General features: G+C 46.1%; 1 protein-coding gene across 3 annotated transcripts in view; it reads right to left on the bottom strand.

Annotated features, from left to right (window-relative positions):
* The window catches only part of FUBP3 (far upstream element binding protein 3), a 49,289-nt gene that overhangs the window by 22,427 nt on the left and 13,068 nt on the right, over positions 1 to 13,794 (bottom strand). For all 3 annotated transcript variants that reach the window (XM_079926425.1, XM_079926427.1, XM_079926426.1), the window contains 3 exons: positions 4,105 to 4,138; positions 1,680 to 1,729; positions 1,254 to 1,325 (listed from right to left, as the gene is read on the bottom strand). In XM_079926425.1, coding sequence (XP_079782551.1) covers positions 1,254 to 1,325; positions 1,680 to 1,729; positions 4,105 to 4,138 — 156 coding nt within the window. The remainder of the gene's footprint in view (positions 1 to 1,253; positions 1,326 to 1,679; positions 1,730 to 4,104; positions 4,139 to 13,794) is intronic.

Raw genomic sequence — 13,794 nt, 5'->3', positions numbered from 1 at the left:
TTGGTGGGCATCAGGCAACCGTGCACCTTCGCCTCTGTGTACGGACTGTCTCTCCGGGCTGGTTCCTAAACCAGCCCCACAGAAGGCCCGGCTCCCAGAGAAAGACAGCTTGCTTCCACTTGTGGAGAGAATATCAAGCTGGTAGCTCCACCCTAGATTCTCCAAATGAAAACAAGTCCTGCAGGGGAAGCTGGGAGGACGCAGCAGAGGTCTCTGAGTTGGTCCTGATTACCAGCCTCAGCTTCACATCTGACCCGCTTGCGTGCTAGTAAGCGCCAGTCGCTCAACCCGCTGCTCCTCAGTCTGTCCACTTGCAGCGTAGTTGAATGGTTATCTGTCTGCAGTCTGAGGCACACTCGTAAGGAGTTTAATGGCATGCACATCAGAGTTATGACCAGTAATTGCACGAACACTTCAAGAGAACAGTGACACCCACGTGGAACTGGTTCCAGGCCATTTGACAAGAGAGGAAAAAAATCTTACTTTCCAACACCACACACGACGCTTTATTTTGTTCCTAAAAACAACTGCCTCTGAAAACTCATATTCAAAAAAAATTAAAGAGAAATAGCTAACAGCAGTAACTGCTTTCAAGACACTGTACTAAGTATCTTTCAAAATGACAAACACTTCTGTGGTCGAATGTCCTCCAAATCCCATCCTCTGCTGTGGAAAGAGGTCAAACTCAGATGATGAAACTTAGAAACGAAAGTAAAAACTCTTCTTCCTCAGTCTGTCTCTCTCCATATCACATGGTCAAAATGCACCAGGCTGGGAAAGGTCCTGAGCCGCGTTTAACATGTGCTCATTTAGCCAGAACCTTCAGATGGCCTCTTTCCACAAGGGGCAGGGACGGCCTAATCCAGGGGAGCCGGCGAGCAGTCCCCAGGCATGAGCCCAGAGCCCCAGGTCTCGTCCAGGCCCCACTATGTCTGGCATAACATTCTGGTGCAGAAAACAGAGGTCCTAGACCAGCAGGTGTTTGGGAGGGGCCGCACCGGGCCCAGAGCTGCAGAGGGTCTCCCCAGAGGCCAGACGGGCGGCATCATCTCTGGGCCCACTTTGGCTCTGGTTTTTCTGGTTCTCAACTGGGAGGTCAGCTCCAAAAGTGCAAGGAAAACAGCAATCACATATACTTACCCAAGCCCCTAAACTTCTAAGCAACAAGCAAAGGTACTAAATATGAAAAACTCTGTAAAAAAAAGACTGATTTCTACCAAACTGAGATCTATGAAAAAAAAAGTAGTCCTTACCCGAGGCAATCTGAATTTTGCAACCAGATTCTGCTTGAATCCGTGAAATCTGCTCACCTCCCCGGCCGATAACTGAAACAAATTAAACAGGGTGAGAACATGCCCCCTTTATTCCATATTTAACTACACATGTGTGACAATTAATTCAGCAAACATTCACACTTGGCTCACAGCACAACAAATCAGGTTGGCCTCAGCGAGCCCACAGGAATTGCATGTGAAACACAGCCAACGACATGGGGTTCTCTAGCTGAAGTGGGGGAGGGGGGGACCCAGGGCCCAACCTTCCGGTCTCCCTGCAGTGCTCCGGGGCTCTAGAGAACATGATGTGCGGAGCATTCTACCATGGGTGACACTCCCACTGAGAGATTAAAATGAAAATAAGGAACAGAAATGAGGGAAAAAGTAGATAATGTGGATACTTACTAAATCCAACCATTTTATCAGGCACTTTGAATTCTTCGGTTATTACTGCCCTAAAAACAAAGAACATTTTGGAAAAATACACAGAATAAAGAATTCTGCAGTCATTTTAGGTTCCCCAAATTTCCCATATTGGCAATGTTAGAAGATAAAGGCTTAAAAGAAATCATGCCAATCTGGCTCACAAGCCCACAACCATCCACAAAGACTGTCATCTAATGAACCCCTTGGTCCATCACTCCTTGAAGAGATCCAAGCCTCCCCTTTCCTTGTGTCAGAGGAGGAAACCTCTATTTTTTTCATTAAACCATCAACTAACTGCACTAACCACTGCCTTTTCTTCCTACAGCTACCCTCAGTATTGCTGAACACCTGAAGATCCTCTGGGGAGTGGGGAGTGTTTTAGACTTCTATTCAAGTCTCCCTAGATGAAGAGGGACAACTACTCTTCAATATTCCTTGTTTCCCAATCTTTTTATTGCTTTCTGGCCTCCCTCTAATTTATCTGCCTTTTAGGGTGAGACGTCCCAAATGGAACCGGTATCCAACCGAGGCCTAATCAGTGCTGACCAGTACAGAATAATTACCTTGCTTACTTGGCAACGTGCTTCTGTTAAATGCTACCCCATCCATTACATGTTTTTTTTTTTTTTTTTAAAAAACCTACTATTGCACTGGCTCTTTCAAACAACTCTTCAAATTTGCTGTATGGTGTATTGTGGACAATATCCAATTTGCCCAACACCCCAGAAAGCAATTAAATCTAAACATTTACCTTAGGAGGAAGCTAAATGCAAGTAGTTTTTTTTTAAAAAAAAAGGTAAGCATTTTTAAACATCTCTCACACTGCTGGATTTTTACCCATCATGGAAAGCAATGAATAAGTGCATGTTTTCAGGGAAAGTGCAGCACTTAGAAGAAATGCAGTATCATAAATAGCACTGCCACTGTATCATTCTGATGTGAGCAAACAGTCTTCTTGTGTTTACACCCTCAGATTACATATGCACAGGGATTATCTCTACCTCTTTATCCAAATTCACACCGAAATCAGGCAATTCCCAGCTTCCTAATCAGTAGGAGTGTGGCTGTTAATGCCAAGGCTCGGCTGGCCTAACAGTACGTCGTACAATAGACGGGGGGTCCCTGTTGGGATGTTTCCTGATGGTAGTGAAGGGTAACAGTGCTTCTGTATGTGTAGCCGCCAGGCTGCTGCTCACACGCAGCACAAGCTGTCTACTCTCAGGAAACAGTACTGTGGAATTTACTAGAAGGGGTTCAACACCAGCACAACTCAAAACTCAGGCAGCTCCTCAGCCCGCAGGAACAATTTTAGCAGACTCTCTTTGAGGAAAAAACGTATTAGGATAAACTGCTTTGGGCTTCCTGGAAGACAAAGCTCTATTCTAAATGCAAGGCTGAAACTGGTCTAATGCACAAAGTACAAACATTTTGGAAAGTAAAATCCTGATTAACTACGGCTTTATAGGAAAGTTACATTTGATACTGACACAACCTCATTTCAATGACTATATTTCAATTCATTAAAAAACAAAGCAAACAAAGAAACAATAACTAAAAAACCCCAGAATAGATCTTTTGGTTATCTGATGCCTGGTGATTTCTAGAAACTCCTAAACATTTGCATAGAACACAAGAGGATACAACTGTATCACTGCTGGTGAACGTTAAGGATAACATGTTACAGTAACAAATACACAGCATAAAATTTCACCCCTTAGGGAAGAGAAGCCTTCCTGGCGGTTTCCTGTATATTTTATCCTTTTTTGAATGACAACATTGTGACCACAAATATTCCATCTTACAGACTGGTCTTTTTAAAGCCCAGAGGTCTTTGTCTCTCTCTAAATCCTCAGTGTTTAAGGGAACTCTGTGAGGGGAAACTAAGGAAGGGAGTCAACCGGGCAGCCATCCAAGGTTCTGCTGCCAGGCCTCTCACTACAGTGGGGGGACCTGGGCTCCCACCTCCCAGACCGTGATGACTGGAGCAACACAAGCTCCATCTTGTGAAAGCCCAGCAAGTCACACTTCTTCAGCACAGCTTTGCTCAAGCGAAGAGGTCAGGGTCCATAAAACAAATGCTGGGAAAACCATCCAGCCAGGAGGACAATTCTCACATTCTCTACTTTTAAGTTCAACGTATGTGGGCAGAAAGAGCAGCGCCAACATCCCAGAAGTCTTCTACGTTTACACAGGATAACGGCTGCGTTTTAATACCTTGTATTAGTTTATCCTTTCAGCTTACACTGTCTTGGAAAGGACTACAAAAAAAGTTGAGTCTTAAGGAAATCTAGCCCATGTTTTTTCACACTCTCAACCTCTGACTTTCTAACACTCTAGTACAGATGGTGGATCAATAAACAATTAGAAATGATCAATAAATAATAAAACATAACCCACTGCTTACCTTTGATGTACCAAGGCCCCTAACTGGTTACCTACTGTGGCAAAGAGAAAGAGAAAAGAAAAATCAAAGCATTAGCACGGATAAACTAACTTCATCCTTACACGAGTTCTTACCGTTTCGGGGGGGGGGGGGGAAGAAAAAGAAAGGCAGAAAGAAAGCAAACAGTAATTTAGGCTCAGTGGCTGAAATGAATGTGTTATATGATATGAAACAGGAGGGGACATTGTGATCAACACAGTCTCTAACCCAGTGTCCAGCTGAACGCAGGATAAGAAATTGATCTGTGTGTCCACATGCTGAGAGGCCTGGGAGAAAATCCTGCTCGCCTAAATCCCTCTCTCTTCCTACCTCCCTCCTGCTTGGGATCCAAACTCAATGTAAAGATGGCGAGGGTCCCTTCTTTCTCTTTTGAAAACAAATGAGAAGATTTAACCTCCTAGCTCAGAAGCATTGTTAAAGACTGCTCCGTGGCAGCTGCAGTCACTGAGAAAGTGCACATATGTTCCCGCCGGCCATGCCATGGGGCACCCCCTCCACTCTCCCTACCCTCTCAAGAGCATGAGCTTCTCAAGCAGAGGATCTGGCCTCCTCCCTCCCCGGGCCTTTTCGCTGAGCCACCACTGCTGTCTGTATACAGCGGACACTAAGAGTCAGCAACCGCCTTTCAAGCCCATTTCACAGAGACAACGGTGCCCAACAGGTTCTAATGATGAAAACCAACTCTGCAATCATATCCCCACAACACCATTTTATCTACGCTTTTTGTTCGTTTCTCCTCTTTCAGCTATTGATGAGTGTCTCCACCAGCCATCAGCAAAAAATGATTCTGTGGTGTTTCCCTTTTGGAAAATGCAGCCCAGGAAACACGGTCAGCAGACAACAAAAAAGTATAAATCCTAACTGTCTTATAAGGAATTGAATGAATCTTACAATATGCTAACAAGAGCTTTCAAAAATATGTCTCTGGGGAAAGTTATAAGAAGGACAGATATGCGATAAGTGGGGAAGGATCAATTACATCAACCTCAGAACAAAGACTGAAATGGTTTGACATCCGAAATCTAGGTCTCCAATATAGTCTTCTTTCTGCTTGAACTTAACCCTGTCATCCTCTGACCGGGGAGGAGCTGGTCATAAAACGACAAAGGAAAAGAAACCAGATCATGATGTTTTAAAAGAAGAATAAAAAGCACGGAGAAGCATGCTAGCAAAAAGTACACGAAGCTATTGAGTCAATACCACATTTCTCCCGGATCAACAGCAACACAATGGTCTACAGCCAAAATATTGACATTACGTACTATTAACCTGCTTATCTCAGGGATAACAGAATTGTTTTTTACTGAATCTTAAAATTTTCTTTTTGCATTTCCAGTTTGAATATGACAAACGCCCTCACCTGGGATAGGCAGTGTTCATGGTTCCCATTCCACGTGAAAGGTGGACATTGTGAGAGGGGACGCCCACACTTAGGGCAGTGGGTATGAAAACAACACACTGAAGGAGAAGGTCCACGACAGAGGGCTGCTGAGTGTGGCTGGCCCCGTGTTTCTATTTAAGGGTCAAGCTCAGCTTCCCTGCTTACTGTCAGAATTCTTCTCTTACGGGTAAAGAATCCAGGGAAGACAGAGGAACTAAAATGTCCTGAAATGATGCAAACACAGAAGGGAGGTGCCCAGTCCCCAAACGCGGCAACGTGGCGGGACCTTGGCTCCTGGTCTCCTGTGCTGTTCGGTAAGAGGTGTCAAAGGGCTGATGATTTTCTGATATTTCAGCCAGAAAAGCCGCAGAAACACAGTCAAGGGCTAAACTACCATAAAGAACTTCATGAGATTCACAAGAACATTCAGAGGGCTCGTGGTCAAAAGCCATTTGAAATTTTGTGCTCATCAAAAAAAGGAAATTCCTTTCTGTTGGCAAAGTACGTGTGACGGGTGTCACGCACACCGTATCATTTCTGACAGCCAACTGCTTTGCTGCCAAGTGGAGGTGCCTACAGAGATCGAAAATAAAAGTGCACACACCACTATCCCACAAATAGACGGACTGCTGAGAGCAACACACAGCACCGAAGAATGAAATCAAATTCAAATCCAGATCCAACTCTTTGAGCTGGTGGACTCTTAAGCGGGCAAATCGTCTCCCTCCTCCATGCAAGTGCTGTAGCCTGAGGCTGCAAGGCCATTTAAAGTTTCATTCCCTTCGGAAACATTCCCATTTGATGCCTAAAAATGAAAACCAGCAGTTAGATGAGGGGCACTGGGCACTCATACAGCAAACCGCTAACGTCCGACTCCACGAAGAGGGGCTTCTCTGCGTCTTCAGGATGAAAAGGGTCAGGCGAGGGAGGCAATGGCAACGCCTATCAAGCTCAATTTATGGTAACTACCGTCATTTACTGTAAAAAAGGAAAAGTGCTGAATAAAATCAGTCCTATTTCCTGTTAATGGCACCTGCTGGTCGACCACGGTTCAGCCTGCCTCCAAAGTTCCCCTCGGCGCAACACGCGCAGGTGTGGTTCTCACGTATCCTGCGCGCTGTGTAATGGAAGGCCGCCCGGGCGATGGCAAGATGAGCTTCCTAGAGAAAATATTCACGCTACAATATGAGAAATCCTTTCTGAAGAGTAACCCTCTGCCAGTTTCAAGCATGATCTTTGAAAAAAATAAGGCACTGGACACATTTTTTCCCCATTAGTGAGGAGGAAAAAAGTCTCCATGTTCTTCCCCCCAAAGAAATGCTATCAAAATATCACTGGGGAACACACCCAGCTTTATGATACACAACAATCTTAACGGTTACCCCCTCCCACTCCCCTTCAAAAAGGCTCAAAGGACCAAAGCGTCCGTCATCCCAGTGCAGACAAGACCTGGGATGCACAGAGCAGCAGACCTGCGGCAGGTGAGCAGGCAGGTCCAGAGAGGAAGTGCCGGCAGTTCTTATGTGACCCATGACCAGCAGAACAAAGCAATAAACCAAACCTTCCTCTTCAGCCTCTGAACACAACCCTCCTGCGCCCGTGCTTGGATTCCAGTCTCCGCGACTCTTGACCGATGCCTTTCCAAGCCCCGGTTAAGGTCAGTGAGACTTGCAGTCAGCTGCAGGGACATCTGCAGTTTCCAAGGCATTTTTTAAAAGCTTTTCTGCCAAGGACAATACGAAGGCTTCCTGTGTTCTAAGGCAGCAGCCCCCATCCCAGAGCCACAACAAACTGACACACTTAGCTCAGCTCTAAGTCCCTAGACGCATAATCTCTAACTCATTTGGCAAATTATTATTTTTTAAAGGCGAGAGTAAATCCAAGTTTATCTCAATAATGTCACTTCCACTTGCAGTTGACATGCTCTGCGAGTGGAAGACCACCACTAGCTTCAAAGGGCGCTCCTCTAGGTGCCTCACCTGCAAGAACCCACTTAGTCCTACAAGAGCCCTGCGAGGCAGATGCTGTCACTACCCGTCCCATTTGACCGATGGAGGCGCGATCACACCCAAGCCCTCAGAAAAGGGCACAGGTGAGCGAGTGCCCGTGCCCACGTGACCTCTGAACCGTCATGCCTTTCAGGCGCTGGGCACTGTGCCGGGTCCGGGGCGTGAAATGGTGAACGAGGTCATCTTTGCCTTCAAGGTGAGAGTCTCATGGGGAAAGCAGCAACCTACCCTGGTCTCCAGGAGTGCAGAGGTGTTAGGAACCCCACCTGCACCCCTCCCCAGTTCCAGTGCCCACCCAAGGGTCTCGGGAGAAAAATTAAGAGGAAAAATAAAGGGTATGATACTTGTTTACAGTACTGTGCCTTATTTTCATTTCATCCAGCGGCTATGAAATCAATTTAGGGGGTCACGACCAGCTTTATTAAAAATGAAATAGAAAACTGAAGGGACCATGGATACTAAGGATACGTATTTCATAAAGTTTTAATTTCAATTACACACGTGATTTTAGTATGTGTGTAGTCACTAGTTCTGATGGAGGGAGATATGAGTATTTCTTACATTGTAAGTAGTACTTTAAAAGTGTGAAAATCACTTCTTACAATCCTGATGATAATTTCATGAGGTAAATATGATCTCCATTTTACAGGTGAGGAAACAGACTTAGAGAAGTAAAGCAAGCTGCCCAAAGCCACACAGCTAATACCACGAAGAGCTGGGATTCAAACCCCAAACTCAGACTCTGGAGTCTCCATTCTCAAGCATTCCCTATTACAGCACATGAGACAGGGACCCAGTTTCAAGTCTTCCTTCTGCCACTTATCAGGTACCCGCCCTTGGTCAAACCACTTCTCCAGACACCTCTACAATAAGGAGTTCAGGCTCCAGGGCTCCTTCCGGCCTCTTCTTATTCTGTACGGGCCCTCCCACCACTCCATCTCTACACCCTGGCGATCACTAATCTATTTTCCGTTCCAAAAATGTCATGTAAGTGGGATCATACAGTATGTAACCTTTTGCGGTTGGCTTTTTTCACTCGGCGTAATTTCCTAGGGATCCATCCAGGTGGCTGCAGGTATCAACAGTCTGTTCCTTTATACTGCTGAGTGGTATTCCGTGCAGACCATGGAGATACCAGGTTGTTAACCAGTCACCTGCTGAAGGACATCTGGGCTTCAGTTTGGGGCTATTATGAATAAAGCTGCTATGAAGATGTGTGGGCAAGTTTTTGTGTCAACACAAGTTTTCTTTTCTTGGGGATAAATGCCCAGGAGTGTAACCGTGGCCTGAATGGTAAGTGCATATTTAGTTTTGCAAAAAGCTCATCAGGGGGCTTCCCTGGTGGCGCAGTGGTTAAGAATCCGCCTGCCAATGCAGTGGACACAGGTTCGAGCCCTGGTCCAAGAAGATCCCACATGCCGCGGAGCAACTAAACCCGTGCGCCACAACTACTGAGCCTGTGCTCCAAATCCCGCGTGCCACAACTACTGAAGCCCACGCACCTAGAGCCCGTGCTCCACAAGAGAAGCCACCGCAATGAGAAGCCCGCGCACCGCAACGAAGAGTAGCCCCTGCTCGCCGCAACCAGAGAAAGCCCCACACAGCCATGAAGACCCAACGCAGCCAAAAATAAAAATAAAAAGTAAATAAAATTTAAAAAAAAAAAGCTAATCAGGTGGTTTTCACATACAGCCAGGGTCAAGAACCACTCTGGGTCATATATTCCCTAAAAGAATTTTGAAAAACTATGAAACCCTTTTGATTTGACAATTAAGTTATTTTCCTAGGTTAATGGGTGCAAATAATATATCAGGTATTGCACATGGCTTCAGTTATATCTCTGCTGCAACACTGATACTGCAGATTTAGCTCACCTGTTTTCATGGAAGATGTCTACGATTTCATCTACTTGGCTAAGCCAACTGTCAAACCAACCAGTCAGATCATACTCTGCCAGGAAAAAAAACTCACTTCCCTTTTCCAACTCACACATGTGTTAATATGCACTCACGTGACGACAACTCACTTCTGAATTACAATCCTAAAACGGACGGGTCAGGTGGAGGGGAGGAGGGGACAGCGTGAGCCTCTGCCATGAGCTGTTACCTGGATAAAATAAAAATCTTCTTACCAAGACTCTCATGCTTTTATCGTCTTGGGATTCCCCACTCAGGATCCCGGACTCACCCCTCTTGAGGCAGTTGAGGATTTCACCGCTCTTGGTGACAAACTGCCATAAACTAAAGGAGGGTGATGTGAAAAGGGGCGTGGAAAGGAGTAGGCCCACGTGGCATCCCCAGCAGAGACACAATTCTCAGATCCATTTTAGGGGAGAGGGTGCACAGAAGCGTAAGAGCTGGAGAAGGATCCCGTGAACCTGTCCACACCCACCTAACCCTGGGAGGACATCGTGCACCCCGGCTTGAAGTCTACTGCTTGACAACACCCCTGATTTACTTTCCCTACTTTGTAAAAGGCAGATCTTCCCCCACCCCCTCCAACCCTCAGGGACCGGGTTTTAGTCTTGGCTCTTCACCCCTGCAGCATCATTATTACCCTCCATACAGGGAGAGTATGAGCATCTCTGAGATGCACTTTTCTCTCTTCCCGAAGCAGAGGCTCTGGCCCTTGCAGGATCCTGCCTGAGGTGGTGCAGGCCCCGTGCCTGCAGCTGCACGGACGCCCCTGCCACGCAGCTGCAGGCACACTGGCCCTCGCCACTCCCGAGCACGGCCACCTCTCATCCCCCTTCTCTCTCTGAAAGTCTGGAATTTAAAACATTCTTTCCTCCTCACTCTTTTTTCCTCCTTCTCCTTGCCCTATGCCACAAGTGCTGAAATAAAACTTGCAAAGGACCATAGAGATATTCTATTCCAATCTTCCTGTAAATCATTCATTTGGTAGTACCCCTAAAAATTCTCCTTCCTTCATTCCACAAGAAGACCAGGAAGTGTGGTAAAGCTAAGATGGTATTACGTAAGTATCAAAGTCTCTGGTAGCAAAGACAGGCATATGTTCAAAGTCACTAGCATAACGCTCCCCGCCCCCCAACCCCAACCCTTTGCAATGGCAGGAATGGCGCTTTATTCACCCCAAGTTCTGATTTTGGTGCCATTCTTTACAGATTAGACAGGAAGAGAGTGTGGTCTGTTTGAACTAAAAGAGCTCAAGGGGACGTGATTACCTAAAACTCTCCCAGAGTAAAAAAAAAAAAAACTGGAGAAGATGCTTTCATTGCCCCTCGAAATATGGCGGGGACAATGGGAAGAGTGCCTTTTCCATCTGTCAACCAGCTCTACGTAAAGAGTAGAAACCACTTGTTTTCTCCAGCAGTCAAGACAGAGAGTGGAACCTGAGACAAGGAGATTTGTTTAAGGAAATTAGGGGAGTGGGGACCCTCTGTACACCTTCCTAACTGACGATTAAGCAAGTATTAGAGTTAATCATTTGACAAGGCTGATTTGAGATCAGAGGTTGGCAAACTACGCCTGAGGGCCAGCTTTCCACTTCTGTAAACAACCAGTTATTGGGACACAGCCATGCTCATTTGTATACGTACTGTCTAAGGCTGCTTTCGAGTGCCAATGGCAGAGTTGAGTGGGTGGGACGGAGACCATACGGCCTGAAAGCCTAAAATATTTACTACGTGGCCCTTTAAGAAAAAGCCTGCCAACTTCTGATTTAGATGAAAGTTAAACTTGCATTTCTACATCAGTGAGCTAATACTACTCTCTTAAATCTGGAGCTTCCTTTTCACACAATTTCCTAAATGCTATCATAGGATACACGGAGGGAGAACTCAGGTATCAAGCCATTTATTCACTCACTGCATGAGGTAGGTAGGGAAATAAACTGTCTTTATGATCATGGCACGTGGAATCTGGTAGGAGAGGGACGTGACGTCCCGTCACCTGCAGAATAAAGAAGATGAAATGCGCCCCAAGGAGGGGACAAGTGAACTGCTGTCGAAGTTCAGAGCAGAGTGCCATTTATTATTTCCCGATGAGGTGGGCGTGTGAGAACGGGAGGAAGAGGGGGAACAGGGAGGGAGGGAGGAGTAAAGGGGACGAAGGAAACGAAAGAAGGGAGGGGGCACCCTGAGAGGGCAGGCGAGCGGGGCACTGAAGAAAGTCAAAAGGTGAGGATGAGAACAGGTTGCCAGGAGGGAGTCACATCACATCCGAGACTGAGCGTGAGCAGGAGTCAGTCAGGTAAAGGGCTGGGATGGGGGAAGTGTCTCTGGAAGAGCAGAGAAGGAAGCTGACTAGGCCGCTGCAGAGCGCAGAACGGGGGAGCGAGACTGGAAGGGCAGGAGGCGGTGGCCAGGTTAGGAAGGGCTGGGCCCCCCGGTTACCGGAAGCTGCCACAAGTCATAGAGCAGAGGGGTGGAACTGGTTCGATGGGCTCCAGCAGAAGCATGAAGAAAGTACTGGATGGAACCACTGTCACACCAAGACCAGCAGGGAGCTTCTCGAATCCGCAGGGTGCACCTCAAAAACCGTGAGAAAGCGTGGGTGCCAAGACGGAAGACGCTGACAGCGAAAATGACCTGACCCAGAGGGGGAGGGCAGCAGGATGACTGCTCTTCCCAGATCAGGGACCGAGGCAGGCTCTGGACGCTGGGTGCAAAGCTCCTGCTGGGTTCCAGGTGAGCTCATGAACTGGCAGCTTGACGGACAACTCACCACTGCCTTGGTACACAACTAACCCAAATCGCTTTCTACATCAGAACACAACGAACTCAAATCGCTCTCCTCCTGTTTTACTGCCTAGCACTTTAAAAAATCCTCCCATTCATACATGTGTTTGCACATCTCCATGTCCTGAGTAAGCCCTATGTTAAGGTTCTTTATGGTTGACTTAAGAGTTGAAGTACCTTTAAACAGACCCAAATAACACCTCCAAAAACTTCTAGGGGACTGAACTTTAACCTCCCAGACGTCAAAGAACCTGGCTTCACGGGAAAGTCTGCAAGTTCATATTGCTAAAGAGGTGATCTGATGAATGTCCCTCAAAAAATCCCAAGCCAAAACAAACAAAAAACTGCAAAGCCCTCGGAAATCTTTATTGCTAAGAAAAAAGTGCCGGCATTCCTGCTTGTTGTTCGTCTCTGCTTTTCTAAACTTTCATCTCACAAACAGCAAGCCTGTGACCCTTAGAAAGCTGTTGGGTAAACACGAACATCACTTTCCTTGACAGGGTCTGTTTATCCACATATTTATTCAAGAGAACAGAACTGGCCCAGTGACCTCACCCCTGTCAGGAGACAACTGACAAGAGGCTGGGGCAGGCCCCAGATGCCCAGCTCTCCTTAAGGTCCACAGCAAATCTCAAACTCTACACAAAGAGACCAACTTGGAGAAAAACAAACCATTTGTGTAATTCTGTTATTTAAACAGAAGAGAGGATTAACTTTATCAAACCGTTATGTAGAACGTAAAAGGCCTGAGAGAAATTTCTCATACTTCAAATACAGTCTGTCGTCATGGTAAAACACAGGCCTGGGGATGACAGGAGACGCGGTTCAAGGCGGAAAGGGTCTCCCTCGGTTCTTTCCTACTAAAGGAGACTTAATATTTGGGGGGAGGAAAGAGAAAAAGTGTATTTATTCTCTAATCACAAGAACTTAGTCCCCCAAAATGCAAAAAATTATGGTTCTCAAAAAAAAAAAAGGTGACGATACACATATAATAATGAACTGGAGTTTCAAGTGAGATTCTGGACTTACTGGTGACTTAACGAGCAACATTCTTTCAAATGGGTGTGCAAAGGATTAATGGGAGAAAAAAAGCCTGCAAGATGCCAGAGGTTTCATTTGCAAATTTTCAGGCATTCATTATGCAAAGGACATAGTGATACTCTTCTCTGTGGGCACAAGTTTTACACTTCAACTCCACGCGGTGGGTGAAAACAAGGCTGAGAGTTGTGGAATGTATTGATCTCAATTTCTGGAAATGGTGGGCCAGAGAGACACACTGTCCATTAATGAGACATATGCTCAGAGCCAGACAACTTACTGTTATTTTTATATTGATGTCCCATAAGAGGAACTGAAACATGATTGCCCCGAAAAGGTAAAAAAGGTTGCTTTGCATGACAGCTTTTTGCTAAGGCAAAAATGCAGATAATACAATCACTCATGTTCGGTCTAAGAAATCACTCATGCCAATCAAATATAAGATGATCACAAGATACCGTTACAGAGTAGCAGTGTAAATGTTCCCCTTAGTTCCAGTGGCCCTGTGGTAGATTTTCTGTGAG

The sequence above is a fragment of the Stenella coeruleoalba genome (assembly GCF_951394435.1).
Source record: "Stenella coeruleoalba genome assembly, chromosome: 7".
In the NCBI taxonomy this organism is placed as follows: Eukaryota; Metazoa; Chordata; class Mammalia; order Artiodactyla; family Delphinidae; genus Stenella; species Stenella coeruleoalba.
Note: the sequence above shows the minus strand (reverse complement) of the source record. Positions and strands in the feature narration are given on the sequence as shown.